General features: G+C 45.8%; 2 protein-coding genes across 13 annotated transcripts in view; one reads left to right on the top strand and one right to left on the bottom strand.

Annotated features, from left to right (window-relative positions):
- Positions 1–737: 737 nt before the first annotated feature.
- Positions 738–12,467, bottom strand: znf280d (zinc finger protein 280D). 3 transcript variants are annotated; one of them, XM_028957025.1, is made up of 20 exons: positions 12,357–12,467; positions 11,561–11,847; positions 10,005–10,240; positions 9,810–9,909; positions 9,430–9,729; positions 9,227–9,301; positions 8,857–8,966; positions 7,735–7,961; positions 6,390–6,547; positions 6,204–6,304; positions 5,825–5,971; positions 4,816–4,950; positions 4,425–4,657; positions 4,159–4,299; positions 4,022–4,084; positions 3,707–3,849; positions 3,560–3,590; positions 1,985–2,027; positions 1,874–1,908; positions 738–1,793 (listed from the first exon to the last, which is right to left on the bottom strand). In XM_028957025.1, exons 2-20 carry the CDS (start codon positions 11,709–11,711, stop codon positions 1,346–1,348), a joined length of 2,877 nt encoding a protein of 958 aa, XP_028812858.1. In that variant the 5' UTR covers positions 11,712–11,847; positions 12,357–12,467; the 3' UTR covers positions 738–1,345. The 3 variants fall into 3 exon arrangements, with proteins under 3 accessions (XP_028812858.1, XP_028812860.1, XP_028812859.1); XM_028957027.1 differs by having other exon boundaries at positions 4,159–4,296; XM_028957026.1 differs by having other exon boundaries at positions 11,561–11,770; positions 12,357–12,457.
- A 2,298-nt stretch (positions 12,468–14,765) lies between these two features.
- Positions 14,766–20,829, top strand: part of tcf12 (transcription factor 12) — a 73,947-nt gene continuing 67,883 nt past the window's right edge. For 5 of the 10 annotated variants that reach the window (XM_028956085.1, XM_028956081.1, XM_028956082.1 and 2 more), the window contains exons 1-3: positions 14,766–14,913; positions 15,420–15,512; positions 15,731–15,806. In XM_028956085.1, coding sequence (XP_028811918.1) covers positions 15,441–15,512; positions 15,731–15,806 — 148 coding nt within the window. In that variant the 5' untranslated portion in view covers positions 14,766–14,913; positions 15,420–15,440. Of the gene's footprint in view, positions 14,914–15,419; positions 15,513–15,730; positions 15,807–20,829 lie in introns of those variants that run through there. The other 5 variants (XM_028956084.1, XM_028956083.1, XM_028956079.1 and 2 more) reach the window with 3 other exon arrangements.

Here is a 20,829-nt window from a genome sequence, read left to right as displayed (position 1 = left end):
CTACATATCATGTATTCATTGAGCTATAATAGAATGCAATTAAATGTGAGAAAATATATTTAAATAATTTGAATAAAGTAGGTGTGTCTCCATCCCAGGGAGCATCATTAGCAGACATGTACACCACTGCTAAAATTTACAAAGGCTGGAGACATCAGCACGTTCCTCTTGTGGGGGAAATCAAAGGCGCCATGTCTGGCTGTGCGACAGTCACCTACGTTTTATAGGTACCCACGTTGCACTCACATTATTCACTTGTCATTTACAGGAATCTGTGATCTGGCGTACACATACTAAACACTGTGTGCCACTAGTGTGGCTTTGAAGGTTGCATGAAAGTCGTTTTACAAGACAGCACGCTTCATCCTCACACACTTCGCCCAAAAGCAACACTCTCCCTGTCACTTGTCAAAGCAATAAAATCAGGGCTGCGGCTCCTCCCTGAAGGCCCCCCAACCCCCATTCTCCCCCAGCATGGTTATTTACGGCGCACAACAGCAGCGTCTTATTAATCAGCTTAACACGCGGGTTGAGATAATGAAGCGAGTATCACAGATTCCTTTTATGATCATGTTAATTCATTATCAAACACTCCATTCATACCAATTTAATTAAAACAAAAATACAGGCAATCAGAACCAAGCTCGCTCATCCACCACTAGAGGGTGCAATAAGAAGTATAGTAATTATTTCTGAAAAAGAGAGGGGGGGGGGGGAAAGCAGATAAAAGGAATAAATATATTAGCAAAGTTTATTTGCCTTGAAAACCTGCACCCCCATCCAGTGGAAAGGGGTCTCATTTCGGAGATTCTGTAGCAAACATGGGTGGACTGACATTCACCGGAATGTAACTCTATACAAGTGTAGAAAAAAAAACTGTCAAGCCAGGGCAATAAAACACTAAACATGTTGTGATCTCACATGACTACTTGAAATCTTTTAAAAATGTTCAGCTTAAAACCACAGCGCATTTACAGCGATAAAAAGGGAGAGCGGCAACAACCCGGCCCCAAAGATGAAGAACCAAGGATTTAAAAAAAAAAAAAAAAGTCCCAGTCACAGGGAGGAATTTCCTATGTTCAGAGGCTCATGACATTACAATCGAATGCAACAAACACCAGTCACTGGTTAAGTGTCTTCACATTGCTTAATGGACTTTTTTTTTTTTATACATACATGGAAAATACTATACAGTATTCAAGTTTTCTTATTGTAAAAGGTCTGCAGACGCATGAGAAAGTTGCTGAAGTCAGGGAGAAAAAAAAAAGTAGTTCAAATTCAGCTTTTTTTCTCCCTCTTTCCTAGAGCAGTTTAAAACCAAACACGTCTGAAGAATCCAGAACCGCTACGCCAGCGAGGACTCTTTGGCTTTTCCTGGGCTGGAGGGAGCCTCTTCGTGGTCTGAGACTGCTTCGGTATCAGGCACTTCGGGCTGGATCTCAGTGGCCTCGTCCTCCAGGATCTTGGAAGGGGTGAGAGGCTCCAGCTGCGTGCTGCTGTGCTCACTGTGGTAGGAGCTGACGGACCTGGGGTTGTCAGGCTTGCTCAGGAACTCCTTGAAAGACGCCTCGTCCTCTTCTACTGGCGCTCCGTCCTCCCTCGGCTCAGGAGGCGGCGTGGGTTCCTCTAATTCTCTCTCCTGTCCTTCTTTGTCAGCTGTCTGTGTCTGGATCGTCTCAGTCTCCTCCTCGGCGTTCTGTGATGACTCTTCCTTCTTGTCATCTTCGTCTCTATTGCTGCTCCTACTTCCTTCGCCCTCAGGATCATCTTTGGTACCATCAGACCTGGATGTGCTACAAAAATACTGCATTACTTCTGGATAGCAGGTATAAAAATCGTTCAGAGAGCTAAACAGCACTACAGCGTTCAGTACCTGTTCGCATTGCCTGCACTATTGAGTGATGAGTCCTTCAACAGAAGTAAAAGTAAATAAATACCCCACACATAAATATGTATCGGTAAACAATTTCTGCCTTTTCTTTACCTTATCAGTCCTGCTTCCCTCCTCGGGTCCTTCAACATTACACCTAAAAAAGGAGAAACCTTTTTAATCCAAATCCGGAATTAATGTGATAGGGAAGAGTGGGATAATATGCATTAACAGCAAAAAAACAGATTGATGAGCCGCCCACATGAACTTTAAGGTCTCTGGTGCACTGTTGACTCTCGCAGTCTCTGAGGATCGGCGGCATGCTGAGAGTTCCCAACTTGCCCAATTTCCTTTAACAACTTTTGTTGACTTCCAGCGACCTCTATCCGGTTTGCATTAATTGCGGAATCTTCCCCCGGCGTTAATTAAGGCCAACGCTCCAGTCTACGTTAAACAGGGCTGCGAGAAATGCTCTTAATGCGCCGTTCAATTAGTCTAATGGAAAAGAAAAACGCAGAGATGATTTTTCACAGTAAACGATACAATTCAGAGGTCAGGGACAAGGTAATACACAGACATACTCAATCAAACGCCACCAAGTCTATAATTGGGGCGTTTAAATTGCCTGGATTATTTTTACCTATTAATTGTTTAAAAAAAAAAAAAGATATCAAGTCTTCAAATAAAAAGAGAATTTTAGAGGACTTTTAAGTATTAAAAAAATGCATGGAAAAATAAATCTATAAAATGCGCCATGCAGCTGCAAGCATTAATTAGTGATTTGGAACATTTGTGAAGGAATAAACCTAAATAATCCAGATTTTTGCATGAATGGCTACAAGGAAAACTGACCTGGTCTTTTATTCATTTTTGTAGTGATTAGGTTTTTGACAAAGCCTCACATTTTACAGTTCCACATATGTATTTAAATTTAGACAAACCAGGGCTTCCCATCAACTCCCCTAAATCGACAAAAAACGGACCAGAAAGGAAGAAACCAAAGATCTCTTTAACACATAGATTCACCGGTGTCAAGACCACCTGGATGTTCCACAAATTTCTTTCAGCATTCAATCAATACAAACCGGGTTTGTCACTCAGTATCTTCCATTCTCTCATGTTTACACATTATATTAAAATAAACAAGCATTTTACAATTCTACGGTACTTTAAAATCGCTAAATTCCATTATACATTTTCTGCAAAAAAAAAAAAAAAAAAAAACCACAGAACTGAAAATGACTCATTTTAAAAAGGAAAAAAGTACAACGGGCAGATTGTTAAACTGAAAATTGAGAACATAAAACACCCTCATTTTAATCCAAACACTTTAAGGAACATGACATTGCACCAATGTTTTATGTTATATGTGTGTTACTAACATAATTAAAAGCCTTGGGGCAGTGGTTGGACTAGGTTCGGATCCCAAAAGGTACCGTCCCCACACACTCCTTGGCTGCCCACTGCTCAGTAAGGTGACGGGTTAAACACTGGAGTGCTGCTGTGCCGCAGTATTTCACAATAACTTCACTTTTACTTTACAGAACCTCACATGCTGAGTGAGGACATGGGAGTGTAAAATGCAATCGTTCATTAAATAAAAAAAGTCACGTTAAAAGCCATTCCTACAGTGATCCGGATTATTCTACAAGGTTATCACAGTTGTAAACAAAGACCCGGTGGACTTGCCTCTCTCGGTTGAAGTCCTTCCTCTGGTGATCTATTAAAAATAATAAAAATGATTTGAAGAAAAAAAAAAAAAAATTAACTGCAAATTTCTGTGGGTATTCAGCATTTTTTCTTGTTTTGCTTCTTTGCTAGAAAATCTTTCAGTACCTTGGTTCCGCATCGCCCGGACGTTCTGCTCCATGATGACCTGGCAGGTGTGGTTGGGACGGTCAATCAGGTGTTTGCTCATCAGGTCACTGGCAGAAGCGCTGACCAGGAAGTCACAGTTCAGGCAAACCAGAGTCAGGTTCCTGCAGGTTTGTTGAAGAGAGAAGATTGCTTATTGATTTTGCCGTTTTCAAAGTTACTGAGCCTCAGCATTTTATTTATTTCACGTGGTGCCGAATATAAACGTTGTCCCTCCATCCCCATGACTCATTTCCAGGTGGAAACAGATCCAAGCAAATAACTGCTCACACCAACCGTAAGGCACTGCGGTGCCGATTCATCTTCCGAAATCGATCTTTCGATATGGAACTGTGAAACCTGAGAAGGACGAGGTGCAGTGAGTAAAACATCATAAATCACGTGTAAAAGATTTATCAACTCGCAGAAATTACCTAATCATGTGATTGCTAAAAGACTTCCGGCAGCATGTTCGGTACTTGCACGCGCTGCAGCCGAGGATAATTGAGAAGTGATCGTAATAATCCTTCACCTCGAAAGAACACTCGATACAAATGTTCACAGCAGAACTTCTGCTGGCAGGAGAAAGAAAAAAATAATTACTACACAGTTGATAACGCATTGCAACGATATACTTTGGTAAATAAAGTTGAACAACAATTAGTTTTCCACAACAGACATTTTATGGATTCTGGTCCACCTGAGGTTCTTGAGGAAATCATTGAACTTCTCCTGGGGCTTCTGACGGTCCTGCTTCTTGCTGGTGCTGCCCTTGGCTCTGATGGAAAGCGGGATCTGCGTGTGGGGCAATTTGGCCTGAGCTCTGGCTGTCTGTTTGGAGACGGGACTGGAGGGGACCACGCTGATGCTGGACCTGCTGGTAGTGCTGGACGAGGTTGGTGAGCCACCAGTGAGAGAAGCACGAATTGTTACCTGAGAAATTAAGACGAAACACGAACAGAACATAAATAAGCAATAAATGGATAAAAAAAAAAAAAACAGACATTTGATTTGAGTTCAGACCTATTGCAATATAATCTCAATATAGCTTTTGCTATATTGAATAGGTCCTTGATGAAGATCTGCCCTACCTTGGTGCCAGGTGGCAGCCCCTCCAGGCTTTTGGGTTTCCTGTACGTCCGATGGAAGTGGGTCTTGTGCTCTACTTTCTCCTTGTACGTAAGGAAGTTCAGCCGGCACTTTCCGCAACGGTGTATCCCTTTTTTCTAAATAAATAAGAACACCACAAATCAGCCAGCAACATACAGGAATATTAAGTGGAACACGACAAAATGGAACACTGACACTGGCCAGCTGTGGAGGACGAAGCTGGACTTTTCTGGGAATCCAATAAGAAGACAAAATATGATTATGCATGTTGTGATTGACATACCGTGGGGTCAGATGAAGCCATGAACATTAATCAGATTTATTTTAAACACACAAGCATAGAGTTAGAGCACACCTGTGTGTAGCATGGCCCTGCCTTCAGCACATTTTTCTCTTGTCTAAACTACAGGTCATTGACAGAAAGCTGCTGCTAGAGAAGAACGGCCTCGGCCTCGTTATCGGTTTCGAAGCAAGTTCTCTCAGCTGTCTGCGATCGGAGCGCCCGTCTGGCTTCCGCTCTGCCACCCCGGGCCCCTAAAGGCTGGCGAAGGAGAACAGCCCGTGCCGTCAGCACGTTATGTATTGCAGCAAGGTGTTCGGCAGACAACCAAATCAATCCAGGCTCGCGGTGAGAGGCAACAGGGCAACTCACAAGTGAGTTGCGCATTCTGCTGACTTCAGATCAGCCTTAAGCCCCAGTTCCAGAGAAATAGGATGATAAATAAGACCATTCAATGCTTTCAACAGTTGAGTGATGAAAACCAGCTGAACGATAACTCTATATTTTACAAATCATACCTTCACCGGTCAGTCAACAATGACTGATCCAGAGTCATTGAAATGCGGGAGATTTTACGATGTTCAAAATACGTCATCAGACTGGCTTCATGGTCCTCAGCTATGATATCCACTACTGTGTCAGGATACCACAGGAGACTTGAGGGAGGCCGCTTTGGGATGCGGGGGTCAAAGGTTAATCGGCTGCCTCACCTGATGCCTCATGTAGTGCTGCATGTACATGTGGCCGCTGCGCAGGACCTTTAGGCAGAAGGGGCACAGCAGGTCTTTAGTGTTTTCGTGGACTGTCCGGAAATGCGTCTCCACGTCGGAGAAGAACGAGGACCTGTAGTTACAGACCTGCGGAGACAACAGAATCCTTGGTGCAAACGTTGTGTGCGCTCTCACATAACTTAGCATTTCAGGGGTAGAAGACCATGAAGTCCCAGGTTCGAACCCCACTTACTTCCAGTGCCTCCCTGAGCAGGACACTTAACCTTGAGTCTCCGGGGGGACTGTCCTAACTACTACTGACTGTAGGGTGCTCTGGATAAGGGCGCCTAATAAATACTGTAAATTTCATATAGCATACCTGACAGGCATATGGCATCTCGCCTGGTTTGTGGTTGTCTTTCATATGTTCCAGCAGAACTTGCTCCGTCTCAAAGGCCAGCTCACATATTTTACAATTAGCTACAACACGGAAACAGAAGCGAAAGATTGGAATGAAGGATAAAGGAATAAAGTGCGCTGCATATAAAAGGTGAAAGGTCCGTACTGGTGGACTCGAAGGGGCTGTGGGCACTCTCCACGTGGCACTGCAGCTGGAAGGGGGTGGAGTACTGGCGGTAGCAGTGCTGGCAGGTGGTGTGGCTCTCCCAGCTCTCGCTGTTCTGCTTCTCCAGCTCCAGGTGATGCTTCATGTGGTTCATAAACCTGTGCGCGCCGGGTTAAGACCGAGAGAGTGTGAGAGGGGAGGCGGAGCCGGAAAAAAAAAAAAAAAAAACGACAAGACGCGTTTCGCGGCATGACAGCAGACAGGTGTCTGACGGGCCGTAACGCACCGACTTCAAAAGCAACAAGAGCAGCGACACCTCAACCGCTTCCATCTCTGTGGGCTTCACGGCTCGACTTTGTCTTGCTTTTAATGTCGAAAACGTTACTTAAAATAACTTCCAAGTGCAACAGACGCGCTCGCCCTATTTTCTTTTTTCGTTAACACAACCCTCACCAGAACATGAAATCTCAAAAGGCGGCCACAGACAAAGCTGAACTTTATGTCATCGTGGGAACAAAGCTAACGCAACAGTCTTACAACGCTTTGAAATAGGGGTGGGGGCAAAGGCTTGTTGCTTGGCCTTGTGTGCGCACAACAAAGCTGTGTCTCCGTCCCCCGAGGTTTCAGAAAGATGAATTAGCGACCATTCTCCGTGCACCTTTATTTCTAAGCATGCATAATGGCCATTATAATACCGGCAATTACAGCGGCTTTCTTGTCGGGCTTAATGACGGGCTGCCCCTCGCCTGCCTGCAGCCTCCCAGTCTGTGTCTGCCACCGCTGCCCTGCAGCGGAGAGGCCCATTTTTCAGCGCCGCGTTCTGCTACCTCAGCTCCCCTAATAGGGATTTGTATGCGGCTGAACTCTGACCCCAGCTGCCAGAGTCAGGGTGCAGCGCGAACGCATCTCCCCATTAAAAGGAGCTTACAGAAGCTTTTTCTTGCCACGTTCCAGAGCGAAGTTATTTAATCAAAGGGAACAGCTCTTACACCACCCAAACTACCCATCGTTCGTCATCCAGGGCCCCTGGGGGCCATGCGGGGCTGACTTCCTCCCCCATCTGAAGGGGTGATAGGGTCCTGTATGTGAGAGGAGCTCCTCTCTCTAATAAGAGCCCCTGTGTAGAGCCAAGCCTGGTTTATCATGGAGAAGACCAGGCAACTGCAGTTTCTGTATACATTTTAAGATTAACCATAAACTTTTTAACTCATTATTCTGTTTGGGGAAATCAATACAGAAGCACAAAAAGTGCTGCGATACTGAAGCGTGTGATTGTTCATGTACAACCTTGGGTTTCAGAAATCCTGGTCAATCCAGGCACATGAAGTGGAAAGAAACAAGTTACCTGATGTTGTTTTTGAGAACCTTCAAGCAGCTGTTACACTTGAAGGTGGTGATGGTCTTCTGCTCAGCGTTGTGAACTCTGTCCCCGTCGCACTGCCCATAGTAGAAATCTGACACAAGCATGATGAGCTTCCCTTTCTCCACGTCGAATGATCGGAATGAGGATACAGGTTTGTCGGGATTCGAGCACATGGGATACTCATTGTCTATTAGTTGTGGGCAGCAACTCTGAGGAAGGCAGGAAAATAATGTTTCCCTGTGATCTAAAGTTTGATGCAAAGTAGAAAACGAAGACAAATCCTCACCGTGATACATAAAGTTTTAACATCAATTTGAAACACTGCAAATGCCTTACAAAATTGTCAATGGTCTTCAGGTGACTGTATAAAACACTGCTAATGAGTGGACTGAAAAGACATGGCTATTATTGATATTTAAATAAATCAATACTTAAGTAATATTTCACAATTAAATTTAGGCACATTCAGTGCTTCATCATTCGGCCAGTTTGCCCCTTTAAAGTAAGTGGGCAAGATCTTTTATTGGTTGGTTCTGAAGCTGTGTCCTTTTTCCAGATGGTGTTACCACTCAGGGGTGATTTTCCAGCAGAGCTGGTAAGAGAACGTGAATATGTAGCAGGTAAATTGGAGGAACTTATTGAGGAGTTATTTAAACACTTGACCAATATCTTGAATGGAGCATATTGGAAAGGACATGGGCTTCAGTAGCGTGTCCAACCCACTTACTTTGAGGGGTCAGAGTGACTTCATTAGAATTCATGATACACCAAATGTGCAATATCTCAACATGACAATAATTTAACCATATTTTAATTACCAGTTTTATCATTTATGCCATTTTGAATTAATATTAATTGTGATTTAATTTCCAATTTTAAATAATTACACTTTATTATGTAAATGAGATATTTATCAATTTAAACTAGGGACTTGTAGCACTACACTGCTGTACCCAACTCAATTTTAATAAAGACGAAATGCAAAGACCTGGGCAAAGCAAATAACCCTGTCACTTGGAAGCTTTGCTGAAATAGTTAAAAAAAAAAAAAAAAGCAGCTTTATGGGAGTCATGGAGGAAACTGAATCCTTCCATGTGAACGCACCTTCATGTGTCGCCTTAGGGGATCAGGCACTCTGAAGTTAATGCCGCACTTTGGGCAGTTTTTCTTTAAGGGAGTTTCGTTTTCTGCAGATTCCGAGGGTTTGAATATCCCTGCAATTAACAGAAGTCATTGAAATTTGGTTACAGACAAATTCAAATAAAATGTGACAAATATACACAGGCAATTAATTTCTGTCTCTCTTTTCAGACTATTTTTAGAATGTAAACAAAAAATGAACCATAAAAGGCCATGAAATAAAAACATAAACAGAACTCAAATGTTTCATTTTTAACCTCTTAAAAACATGAAACATAATTGTTTCCTGTATAGAATTATTCAAAATTGCCTCGTGTAGCGAAACAGAACGTACCCATTCCAAGTCTGGACCTTTTCACTTTGTCATCATTATCAAGTGGAAACACTCTTTTTAGCAATGTCCCATTATCTGTGTGCAAGAGGAAGCAAATGTGATTAAAAACCCTAAATAGATTGGGTCTTGACAATTTCATGTCCATAAAACGCCCCCAAAACCAAATATGTAAAAGCAGGAAGTAGGTGCGAACAGGTTCTCACCTTTGTTGACAGGCTGAATGGAGGTCAAGGCTGCCACGTTGTCCTGTCTCACATGACTGGCTACTTTCATTTGGCCCGACTCAAGTGTCACCTGCATGGGCTTGGATGTTGCGTTGTTCGTGCCCACCCTCTGCTGGCTTATGGCAATGTGGTGCACAGTGGGCTGCGCTGAAGGCTCTGGAGGGCACCGGGGATTGCTCAGCGTCACCACGTTGTTCTGGATCAGTTGAACTTGGGGTCTGTGGACGACCCCTTGTGCAGGCTTCGATGTGGTTCCCTCTGGATTGATCGACTGTGCAGCTGCAGGGGAGAAAACGTGTTAAAATAAAAACTGAGGGTATTTATGGCCAGGCTGAAAAATTCTCTCAAGGACAAAGCACCTGGTAGCACTTTGAACGAAGTACCCGGTGGATACTCTGAGCGAAGAGAGGCAATTAGCGAAGAGTTGTTGCTTATCTGTGGGGAGGTAACTATGTACCCCTGAAAGGCAATGGTACTTTTGTTAAAAAATAATAATAATTCTTTAATTTACTGCAATAATCAATATTATTTCGGGTTCCATCTGGACAGCGTACCTGGTTGTTGATGATGATGGGCTGAGGAGTGGCTGAACTGACCACGCGACTCACATTCTGGACCCCGCCCTGAGGAGAACTGGCCGTGATGAGTACGGGGCTGGCGACTGACTGGCTCCTGTTTGCGTATGGGCCATGTTTGGTGGGCTGCGTGGTGGCGGGAGGGGGCTTCTGTGGAGATGTAGTGCTGACTGACCCGCTGTAGCGTGCTGCCATAACATTCTGCTGGCCAGGAGCTGTAAATACCATTCAGAACATGATGCAGATGCTTGTTTTACCAGTAACAAATGCACAAGGAATTGTTTTTTAAAACACCTCTCAATAAATTATGATTTGATCTAGGTTTGTCATTGCTGTAAAACTAGCCCAAGGAAAACTGTTGCAGAGAAAAACGTTAAAAGTCTTGTTCAAAAAATGAATGTAATGCGTTGGTGATTCAATTGACTCAAATTGTAGAGCAAATTAATAAGAGAATATATTTTGGATCTCAAAAAGACACTCGCCTATGAACCAGAAGACCCAGGTTCAAACACCATTTACTACCATTGTGTCCCTGAGCAAGAGACTTAACCCTGAGTGTCTCCAGGGCGACTGTCCCTGTCACTACTGACTGTAATGCAATCTGGATACGAGCGTCTGATAATATTATGGGTGTTGAAACTAATCGTATAATCGATGCATCGCGATGCAGACGTGGACGATATTGCAACGACGCAACGTAGAACATAATCGATCACATCATAATGACGTTGCTTGGTGATTTTCTGGCAGCAGTAGAAAAATTCATGTTAAAAAAAACCTGTGGCTGCCTGATCTCCAGAGTAGCCACAAGTGGGCAAGTTTTATTTCTACCACTTCGAAACACACACACGAAGTGGGAATGGAGGAGAAAGCTGATCTTTCACAGAATGTCCAGAGATCTACGACACAGCATTATCCGAGAGTTTAGAAAAACACGCGCTGAGCCCCATGGCGAACGCCACGTTCTGTCTGAAAATGGCTTTAGATTTTCTCCAACGAGCAGAAAAACAGTCTATAATCAGCCCACGATCACCTGATGCCATGGAGGTCTGACCCAGGCGATATTTAAATTAATCTAGACAATAGAGGCCTTGAACCGAATCTTTGTATTGTACCCTTTCAAAATGATTGTTTTACCTTTTTCAACAGAAAACGTATAATTTCTATGCTGTGACTGAGTTGATAAAACACTGAAAAACTGGCATTTACTTCTACTGTATTACAGTAGAACAATAATGTCAGTTCAATAATTTTCCTTGTCACTGCAGTGAAATAATACATTCTGTTTTGAGAAGTTCATTGCTCATTGTATGAAATCAAAGCATGCACACAGCATGAGACCTGAACTGTCGTATTTGAAAACATCCTGTGAACCAAATTGATGGCATGCATCATGATGCATCGATATGAAGGCACTGATGATCGTTATTGAATCGTGAGACCAGTGAAGGTGCCCACATCTAGTCCATATACTGCCCACCTTGGGATTTCAGTCCAGACACATAATGGGAACGGTTTTGGACAGGAGCACTTACTGTGTCTAGAGTTGATTGGCTTGGAGCTCTGAATCTCCCCAACAAATATGGGCTCGTCGTCATCGTCATCCTCCACTAAGTTGATTTCAGTGATGGCCTTCTGCCATGGCTCCAGTTCCTCCTCCTCACACTCCATAAACAGCTCAGACATGACTGGGGCTTAAAGTGGTCGTCCAACCGGGAACATATTCCTGGACCAAGGGCGACGGTCTGGAGAGGATTAACATTAAGGTCAACCCCACACAGCAATGACACCATGTGAGGGGGTGGGTTCTCAAACACAAGATCTGCAGAAGAACAAAAACACGCTACTTTAGACTCTCCCTGTGCTAGACGAATGGTAGAACTCCGTCCAAAACGGCAGGAGGGAATTCCAGACATGCCAATTTCACGTTTGCCCGCGAGTGGCTGCGTTTTATTACGTGGTTTACAACGCAGTTACTCCGGGCGCACAGCAGCCGGTTAGCGTACGCGGCTAAGCTAACCGTCACACAGATCTGCATGACGGAAAGTTGCCGTTCGGTTCGGGCCGTGACCGCGTTCCGTACGTCCAACCAGCGGTTGTTCAACACTTGGAACGGCCGCCACGGAACAGCGGCACTCGCGGCGTGCGAGGAGGCGGGTTGGCGTCAGCCAACGTCGCCGATCCGGCTTCGCATTGGCCTTGGCCGATCGGCTAAGCTAGCGGCTGCGTCCGACGGCGCGGCGGCGCGGCGTCGTGCGTTTATACTGCGTTTATTCTGTCGTGCGTTTCGTTCTGCTGCTCGGGCAGCGCGCGGCGTGACGTCGCCCTCACCGCTCGGCTTTTTGTTCACGACGTGCGACCGACATCAGAAACTCGCATTGCGAGTCAGCCTGGAAACCCCGATGCTCCATGGGAGTCTCCCTCCCCGCCGCCTATTGGCGTTCGCTGCGGTGACGTCACTTCCTGTCCGCAAGGGTCCCCGTTCAAGTTTGTGGGGGATAAACATCGATATTATTCGATAAATGACGGAGCCAGCGCTATAGTAACAAACAATGTGCATACTTTAATATGACATTTACCTAAAAGGAGAACATGTCCACCGTCCGTTCACATACAGTACTGGCCAAAGGTTTGCACACACCTTCAATTCAATGTGATTTCTTTATTTTCATGACCATTTACATTGGTAGATTATCACTGAAAGCATCAAAACTATGATCGAACACATGTGTAGTTATGTACTTAACAAAAAAGGTGAAACAACTGAAAACATGTTTTATATTCTAGTTTCTTTGCTCTGATTACTGCTTTGCACACTCTTGGCATTCGCTCGATGAGCTTCAAGAGGTCGTCACCTGAAATGCTTCTCCAACAGTCTTGAAGGAGTTCCAAGAGGTGTTTAGCACTTGTTGGTCCAGCTCACCCCAAACCATCTGGACTGGGTTCAGGTCCGGTGACTGTGGAGGTCAGGTCTCCACTTTTTGTTAAGTGCATAACTCCAAATGTGTTCATTCATTGTTTTGATGCCTTCAGTGAGGATCTACCAACGTAAATTGTCCTGAAAATAAAGAAAACACATTGAATGTGAAGGTGTGTCCGAACTTTTGGCGCGTACTGCACATTTCTAAATATTGAGAATGTAGCCGAAGTCGTTTATACTGATTTCCACGTTAGCTTGATCAGCGCTGGTAGAATGTAGTGAGGTTCGGTAACGCGGTTTATTTTTTGACAGATCGCGGCATCAGTCCGTCTAACAGGTGGCGCCGCCCCCGTCAACCACGAACGTGGCGAATTACAGTAAAAAAAAATAAAGTAAATAAATACAGTAACTTTACCGCACTCTGTAACACGACTCGTATTAACATGCGACGGAGAAGGGACCCGGAGTGTTAAACGGGTTCCAGGAGTCCCCATAACATCAGCGTCCGAAATAACGCCGTTCTACCTGCATGTCGGCGACCACGCAGGCTGCAGAACCGAAACAAGAGCCCGAGTGGTCTTACGGCCAACGTGGCCGGTTGTGGGTCGCATTTAAAGGGCCCTGCCGTCACGACACGCTGCGCTCCCGGCCGGCGCCAGCGGAAGAGAAAATAGTCCCGGCGTGGTGCTGCGTTGGCGGGAGCGGGTCCCGCTCGCCCCGTCTTTCCCAGCAGGTTGACCAACACGATGTCTGATGATATTCCGGAGAGGTCTGCGCTAACTTTGCAGCACCCGCTTCATCAACATTTTCAAACAACTTGATCCATGTTAAGCCTTTTTTTTACATAGAAAAGTGAAATATAGATCCACGATTGTCTATTTGAAATTATGATATCTAATATATAATATAGCGTGAAATTATATCAGTAAGACATTAGTAAAACAGTAATATTTCAGAGAGTGTGCATAACGAATGATGCCTCTTATTCTGAACCGATTCCTGTTCATTGGTCTAATAAACTGGATGTTGTTGGACGTAAGGGAATGAGCACCACCTTTCAAAACCAGAATTTATGCGTAATTAAATATGGTGTGATATACAGTACAGACACACCTTGTCATTCAATGTTTTTTCTTTATTTTCATGACCATTTACGTTGGTAGATTCTCACTGAAGGCATCAAAACTATGAATGAACACATGTGGAGTTATGTACTTAACGAAAAAAAAGTGAAATAACTGAAAAACATGTTTTATATTCTAGTTTCTTTGCTCTGATTACTGCTTTGCACACTCTTGGCATTCTCTCGATGAGCTTCAAGAGGTCGTCACCTGAAATGCTTCTCCAACAGTCTTGAAGGAGTTCCCAGAGGTGTTTAGCACTTGTTGGTCCAGTTCACCCCAAACCATCTGGACTGGGTTCAGGTCCGGTGACTGTGGAGGTCAGGTCTCCACTTTTTGTTAAGTACATAACTCCACACGTGTTCATTCATAGTTTTGATGCCTTCAGTGAGAATCTACCAACGTAAATGGTCATGAGAATAAAGAAAACACATCGAATGTGAAGGTGTGTCCGAACTTTTGACCCGCACCGTACAACATCCTGCACATGTGTCGATTCGCCGCCGACGTCCACGCACGACGAGAACAAATTCGCTCCTTCCCACCCGACGCTCGGTGCCGCCGCGCCGGGTCGCAGTGCGCGGCGGAGGCCGCTGGGGGGTGACAGGGCTCGCCCCGGCCCTCGCCCGTCGACGGGCGGAAGGATACGGCCGCGAACGTCATCGCGGTGCTTCGGCCCTCGCCCGAGCGAAAAAATGTCTGCCTAAGGGAAACTCGCAAGTTGCACACGGGGGGGAGATTTTCGGCGAGAATAATATTGTTTCGTGGGCAGAATTCGTCGCGGAGGGGGAGCGGCTCCGCCGTGGTCACGTCCGAGCACCCTAGTCGGATTTTTGTACGGGAAAAGGTAAAAAATATATATATATTGCAGTGAGTTTTTTTTATTTGGTTCTCGGACTGGGTGAAATAAGTTGGGATGCGAGATAAAAGACCGGAGCTGGTGTGGAGCGAAGGGTCGCGTTTGCCTTTTTTATTTTTATTTTGGTTTGTTTACGACTTCACAGAGGACACGTTTGTTAAATTTTTTTTTTAAATCTCTCGTCTGTGTTTAATATCGATATTTAAAAAAAAAAAAATAAAACGCAGAAGGGGATTCGTATGCGCTTTTCCCCACAATGCAGCAGAAGTAAGCACGTTTTCCTCACCAGCCCGGGTGTTGTTCTTTGCTAACTGTACGCGTGTTTTGTTGGCGTGTTTTAAACCGCGTTAACACGTGTGAGTAAACGCGGCGCAGTGATGCTGCGGCGGCGTGTTATTTCGCGTCGTGTCATTTCCACGGACGGACGGGGGGGCGGGTGGACCGGCTGGGACACGGTGTGGAAGACGTCTCCTGTCTTTATTCGCCTCCTCCAGATTCGTCTCGGGGTCGCCAGGATGAATCCTCAGCAGCGGATCGCCGCGGTCGGGACCGACAAGGAGCTGAGCGACCTGCTGGACTTCAGCGCGGTACGATCCCGTCTCCATCCTTTTACTTACTTTCCTTTTGGCTTCATAGAGCGTGTGGATGTTCTGTTGGTTTAATACGAACTTCCTGGCCCCAACTTTATGATGGGGTGTCCAGACCCGAGATGATGATGATGCACCGTCATGCAGCATGAACATGTAATAAAGTCCTGGTGAATGTGGTGGAGGGTGATGATTTTCTTCTTCTTCTTCTTCTGTAGATGTTTTCTCCGCCCGTGAGCGGGAAGAACAGGCCGACCACGCTTGGAAGCGGCCAGTTCGGTGCGTCAGGTAAAGGTGAAAAAGTGTTTCAAATGTAAAAAATTTTTCTTCTTTCAATCTTGGTGTTTCTGGCCTGCGTGGAACGTGCAGAGGTTCTAGATTCATTATGGCTGATGCGGAGACCAGGGACCGGTTTCCGTCCTCACGTGCAGCGAGGTGCCCAGGAAGTCCGTGCACTCCAACGCGGCTCCGGGTTGCGAAATAATATTCATCTTTCTCGGTATTCCGTGAACGTTCGATAAAATTCCATAACATCTACGCCAAAGTCAGGACCGTCCAGGTAGGGGTTGTTATTGGACAGCAAGGTCCCCGGCCATGCGAGAGATCGCCCCCAGGCTTATTCCTGAGGAAGAGGCGTGTGTAGGTTTTTTTTTTTTGGTTTTTCCGTGAGTGGTTTCCTCTGGCCTTGCCTCCCGGCACGGCCTTCACCCGTCTCAGATTGGTGCTGAGTGGAGACACGTCTCTCAGGTGGAGGGGGGGGTGGTTACGTGCGGATTGCCACCCTTGCCGCGGCCGGTTACCACGCCGCTTCCGAGGGACGGTGTCGTAGGTGAAACGGGCCCAGGACTTCGGCCGAACGCGCCCCCGTTGTCTTGTGTGGCTCTAGAACAAGACAACAGTCCGCCATTATGTCTCGACAGTGCTTGTTTCACGCGAGGCAACAAAGCCGGGCTTGTAGCTGCAATTATGGGCTGCGCATCGCGCACACGTCCAGGGGCCAAGTGAATGGAGGGAGCGAGCGGACCAAAGGCAGCTTTTGTGAATGGACGTTCTCGGGCCCGTTTGCGTTTCTTTAGCTTTACCCCCCCAAAAAAAGGCTGGAGAATAGAAAACCAAAGAGACGTTTCCCCTCCTGCGCAGCACAGATTGGCAGAGAGGGCCGTGAAAGGGTGCCTGTGAAAGTGAAGTGATACGCAGCAGCACAGCACATGGTGCACACAGTGAAATGTGTCCTCTGCATTTAACCATCACCCCGAGTGAGCAGCGGGCAGCCATGACAGGCGCCCGGGGAGCAGTGTGTGGGGACGGTGCTTTGCTCAGTGGCACCTCATTCGAATTCGAACCGGCAACCCTCTAGGCCACCACTGCCCCGAATGCTTTGGACGGGAAATGTCGTTTAAAGGCACTCTTCTGAAGGTTGCGTACGGCACTCCTTGACCACCTGTGTCAAAGCTGCAGCAGCAGGCGAGATGGCCAGACCTCCTAAATGCACCAGCGACATGCGCTGGTTCGGAAAAAGTGAAGAGAAGAGGGCGCTCGCTTTGGTGCTTCGTGCGTGGTTCTCCACCAAAACCTGGACTTGGTTCTGATGGAACGTGATTCCAGCTTTGGAAGTTTTGGTCAGAAAAGTTTCCTGAACTTGATGTGAAACAAACTCTGCAGACGGTTTCCTCCCCCCGTTACTCATCCTACCTTCTGCAGCCAGTGTGTCACCGCCATCGCTCACCGATGATTCAGAACATGGCACATCTATAATGCTTTCTGTTCCTCTGTTTCAGCTCTTTTCATGTCGTGGATAATACAGTGTGTGTGTGTGTGTGTGTGTGTGTGTGTGTGTGTTATGGCTTCATGCATCTGCTGATACCAGTAGTGGCGTTCTCCGTCATAAATCCAGGAGACACCATGCCACATCCGAGGCGTCCCTCATCAGTCCCGCGGCGGCCGCAGGTCAGCGGCTGCGTTTGTTTCCGGCGGGAAGTGCGGCCGCGGCGGAGCGCCCGACTTTGAGTGATGCGAACGCGTCTTTGTTTTTTTTTTTTCAGAAGAGTCATCAGAAAATATTCTGGGCAATCTTCCAGCCCACCGGCGTGCCATATGTTATTATTGTCTCATTAACAATCCCAACTTTTGGAAAACTGCGAGCAGACGTCCCGCTGCGATCTAGCGTTTGCGTCTCTGGTGAACTGACGATTTAAAAAAAAAAAAAGCAAATTGTTTGATATGCATATTATTCTCCGCTTAAGCAAAACGAATCTCCTCTTAATTCCGCGCTCAGCGTTGTCGTCCGCCCCGTTATTCTCCCCGGAGTCGTCGGATTTTTGCAGTCGTGGCTGATTTACGGGGGGGGGTGCGGTAAGTTTGCCGAAAGTTCCCCCTCCGAATGCGTTTGATGGGCTTTACCTGCGCCGCCTTCCATTGTCTGGCCCCGGCGCGCTCGCCGCGCGTGGATTAGAGGCAGGTTCGTCTGCCGATTTAATAATTAATGAGCTTTCTGATTAGCACTCGCAATTATTCGGCTGCCGTGTGTTGTTCCGGGCAGGAAACTCTGGGGAACTTTGAAAGTCCCGTGCTTCTTCTTAAAGATAAGTTTTTTTTTTTTTTTTTTTCCCCCCACACATAAAAATAAAAAAATAAAACTGCCGTGCCGCGCGGAGCGTAATGTCTGAAGATACAAAAAGGTGACAAACTCTTGCTCGAGTGCAGCTTATCTCCAAAGCCCTGTGCGGGGGATTTGCACATTTGCGCTTTTTGTTTAAAACAACTCCTCCAAGTCTGACACAGGCGTGAGTTTGTTGCGGCGTGGATTATTTTCAGGCCGATTCGCCGTTTATAACCGCAGTGCTGACACAACCTGGTTATATTTAAATAGGAAGCTATTGTCTCTTGTGATGCTTTCCCTATTCTGCTGATTTCAGTGCTCTTAAGCTGTTATTGTGACGGGTGTGTTTATTCAAATCCGCATTAGCATTCCCCCCTTTCTTTCTCTAAAAAACGTCTCGAACACAGACCGTGGCAACAGGAAGGATGCAGTTAGTTTTCCAGCGTTCGTCACCGATGGTGTGCAGACGACCGCGTGTAGAACAAAACGAAAAATTAATGTGTGAATTTTATCGCCTGTGTCGTCGGTTCTGTAGAGCCCAACTGTTGTAGTGGCGTGCAGGAGAATCCCTGGAGAACATGTGAAGTGATTGACGTTGTGATTCACAGCACACGGTGCACAGTGTGCTTTGTGCATAGGCTACTACCATAGGGTGGTAGTAGCCTAGTGGGTAACACACTCGCCTATGAACCAGAAGACCCGGGTTCGAATCCCACTTACTACCATTGTGTCCCTGAGCAAGACACTTAACTCTAAATTGCTCCAGGGAGACTGTCCCTGTAACTACTGATTGTAAGTCGCTCTGGATAAGGGCGTCTGATAAATGCTGTAAATGTAAATGTTGTGCAGGTGCTTTGCTCCGTGGCACCTTGGCGGATCGAGATTCGAACCGGCAACCTTCTGATTACGGGGCCACTTCCTTAACCGCTAGGCCACCACTGCAAACCATTGTACCTTGAATTAAGTAATAACTAATACTAATAATTTCCCCAGTGTTATTTTTTGCTCTGGCTGCATTTCTCAGACGTGCGTGTTGATTGGGATGTAAAGTCTGGCGTTTATTCTGGTCCGTGGCCCTGTCCATATGCGAGTTAGCCCCTAAACACTGACAGCTCACTGGAGAGGACATCTCACCAGGGTGGGAGGTCAGTTTTTTTCTCCCCACGTGTTGCACTGTGGGGACAGCTGTTTGGCTGGTCGGTGCAGTTCCACCAATCCCGTCCAGAGCTGATGTTTCAGCTGGGCCTGGTTGTCCGAGAGGGTTTTCCTGCAACACATGCTGCAGTAGCGCAACGGTGGACAGTGGAACATCAAAAGGACTCCTGTACTCTTAGACTGTGAAGGAGCCTAAACTCTTCCTCTTTCTTCTTTCTCTCTTCCTTTCAGTCAAGTTTTGATTTTCCACAGCTCTTCAGAAGTAGTGTTGACCACACCTGACGCTTTTTGTTCCCTAAAACGTCATGGGTTTAGTTATAAATATATATGGAGTTTCCCTTTATGCATGAATGCACTTGTGTTTCGGTGTAGTTATCTTTCTGTGGTTGTAAAACCTGTGCTGGACCTGTTGTCCTCATTGCTGGATCGGAGTTTAATTAAAATGCAGCTCTGAAGCACAGTAACCCATATGCATTTGTCACTTAAATGGATCTTGTGGTCCCATAGGATATATGAAATAAATTAATGAATATATGTATGTATTTATAGATTTTTAAGCAGAGCTACAAATATGCGCTACATTTTGCCGCAGTTTTGGGAAGTGTCCACTAGGGGCGCTAAACAGTATTTCACTTTCATGTGCCGTTTGGTCCTTGAATAATATGCCACGCCATGCATTCACAATCGTATAATATTACATTCATTTGGCAGATATTTTATCCAAACACTCTTTTGCTTTAACAGGTAATTTACCTGAAGCCTTCATGCTAAGTAAGTGTGTCTCTGTAGTGCCCCCAGTGGATATTTGCGTTAAAGTTGCATCAAAACGTAGGACATCACGCGCACACAAATATACGTCTGTATAGATCTTTTTGTTCTGGAATTTTATGGTGCGGCCCAACCTCCCAGGAGGCATTTCGGTGCGGCACACAAGCAGTTTCAGCATCAGCCCTACTTCTTCACAGGCTGCCTGAGAGTACAGCTGCGCATGGAGGAGATCCAACAATAAGTTAGCCATCAAAACCTACAAGGCAAGCAGCTGGATTTTCCTGGCTGCAGCGCTGAATGTGTGTTGATAGCTCTCTGTGTGTGTGTGTGTGTGTGTGTGTGTATCCACCAGTGGTTCTGCCTTTGGCTACACAGTCATACGCTCTGTGCCAGCTATTCTGCCTCCACACACACACAAACAAAAAAAAGACATCGCCGTTTTAATGATGCCCTCCTACAAACGCGGCCTCCAAATTGTCTTTGGCAGATGTGGTCTCTATCACATTAGCCTGGCGTAATGACCTGTTTAAGTTATTCCCTAATCAAAAGGCTCACCCTCTGAGCTGCATCACTGGCATAACATTTATATACGCGAGTGCAAAGCATTTATATACACAAAAGATTAACTGTGACTAATAAATGAGCTTAATATTGAGGAATTCACTTTTTCCCCCCGCTACCCTCGCTCCCAGCTTACTGTCTATGTGTAAAGTTTTTTTTTTGTTTTTTATGTTCCCCGCTAACTGCAGCGAGGCAAATTGAGGGCAGATGATTTTGCTTATAAAAGATGAAATG

The sequence above is a fragment of the Denticeps clupeoides genome, chromosome 16, assembly GCF_900700375.1.
Source record: "Denticeps clupeoides chromosome 16, fDenClu1.1, whole genome shotgun sequence".
In the NCBI taxonomy this organism is placed as follows: Eukaryota; Metazoa; Chordata; class Actinopteri; order Clupeiformes; family Denticipitidae; genus Denticeps; species Denticeps clupeoides.
Note: the sequence above shows the minus strand (reverse complement) of the source record. Positions and strands in the feature narration are given on the sequence as shown.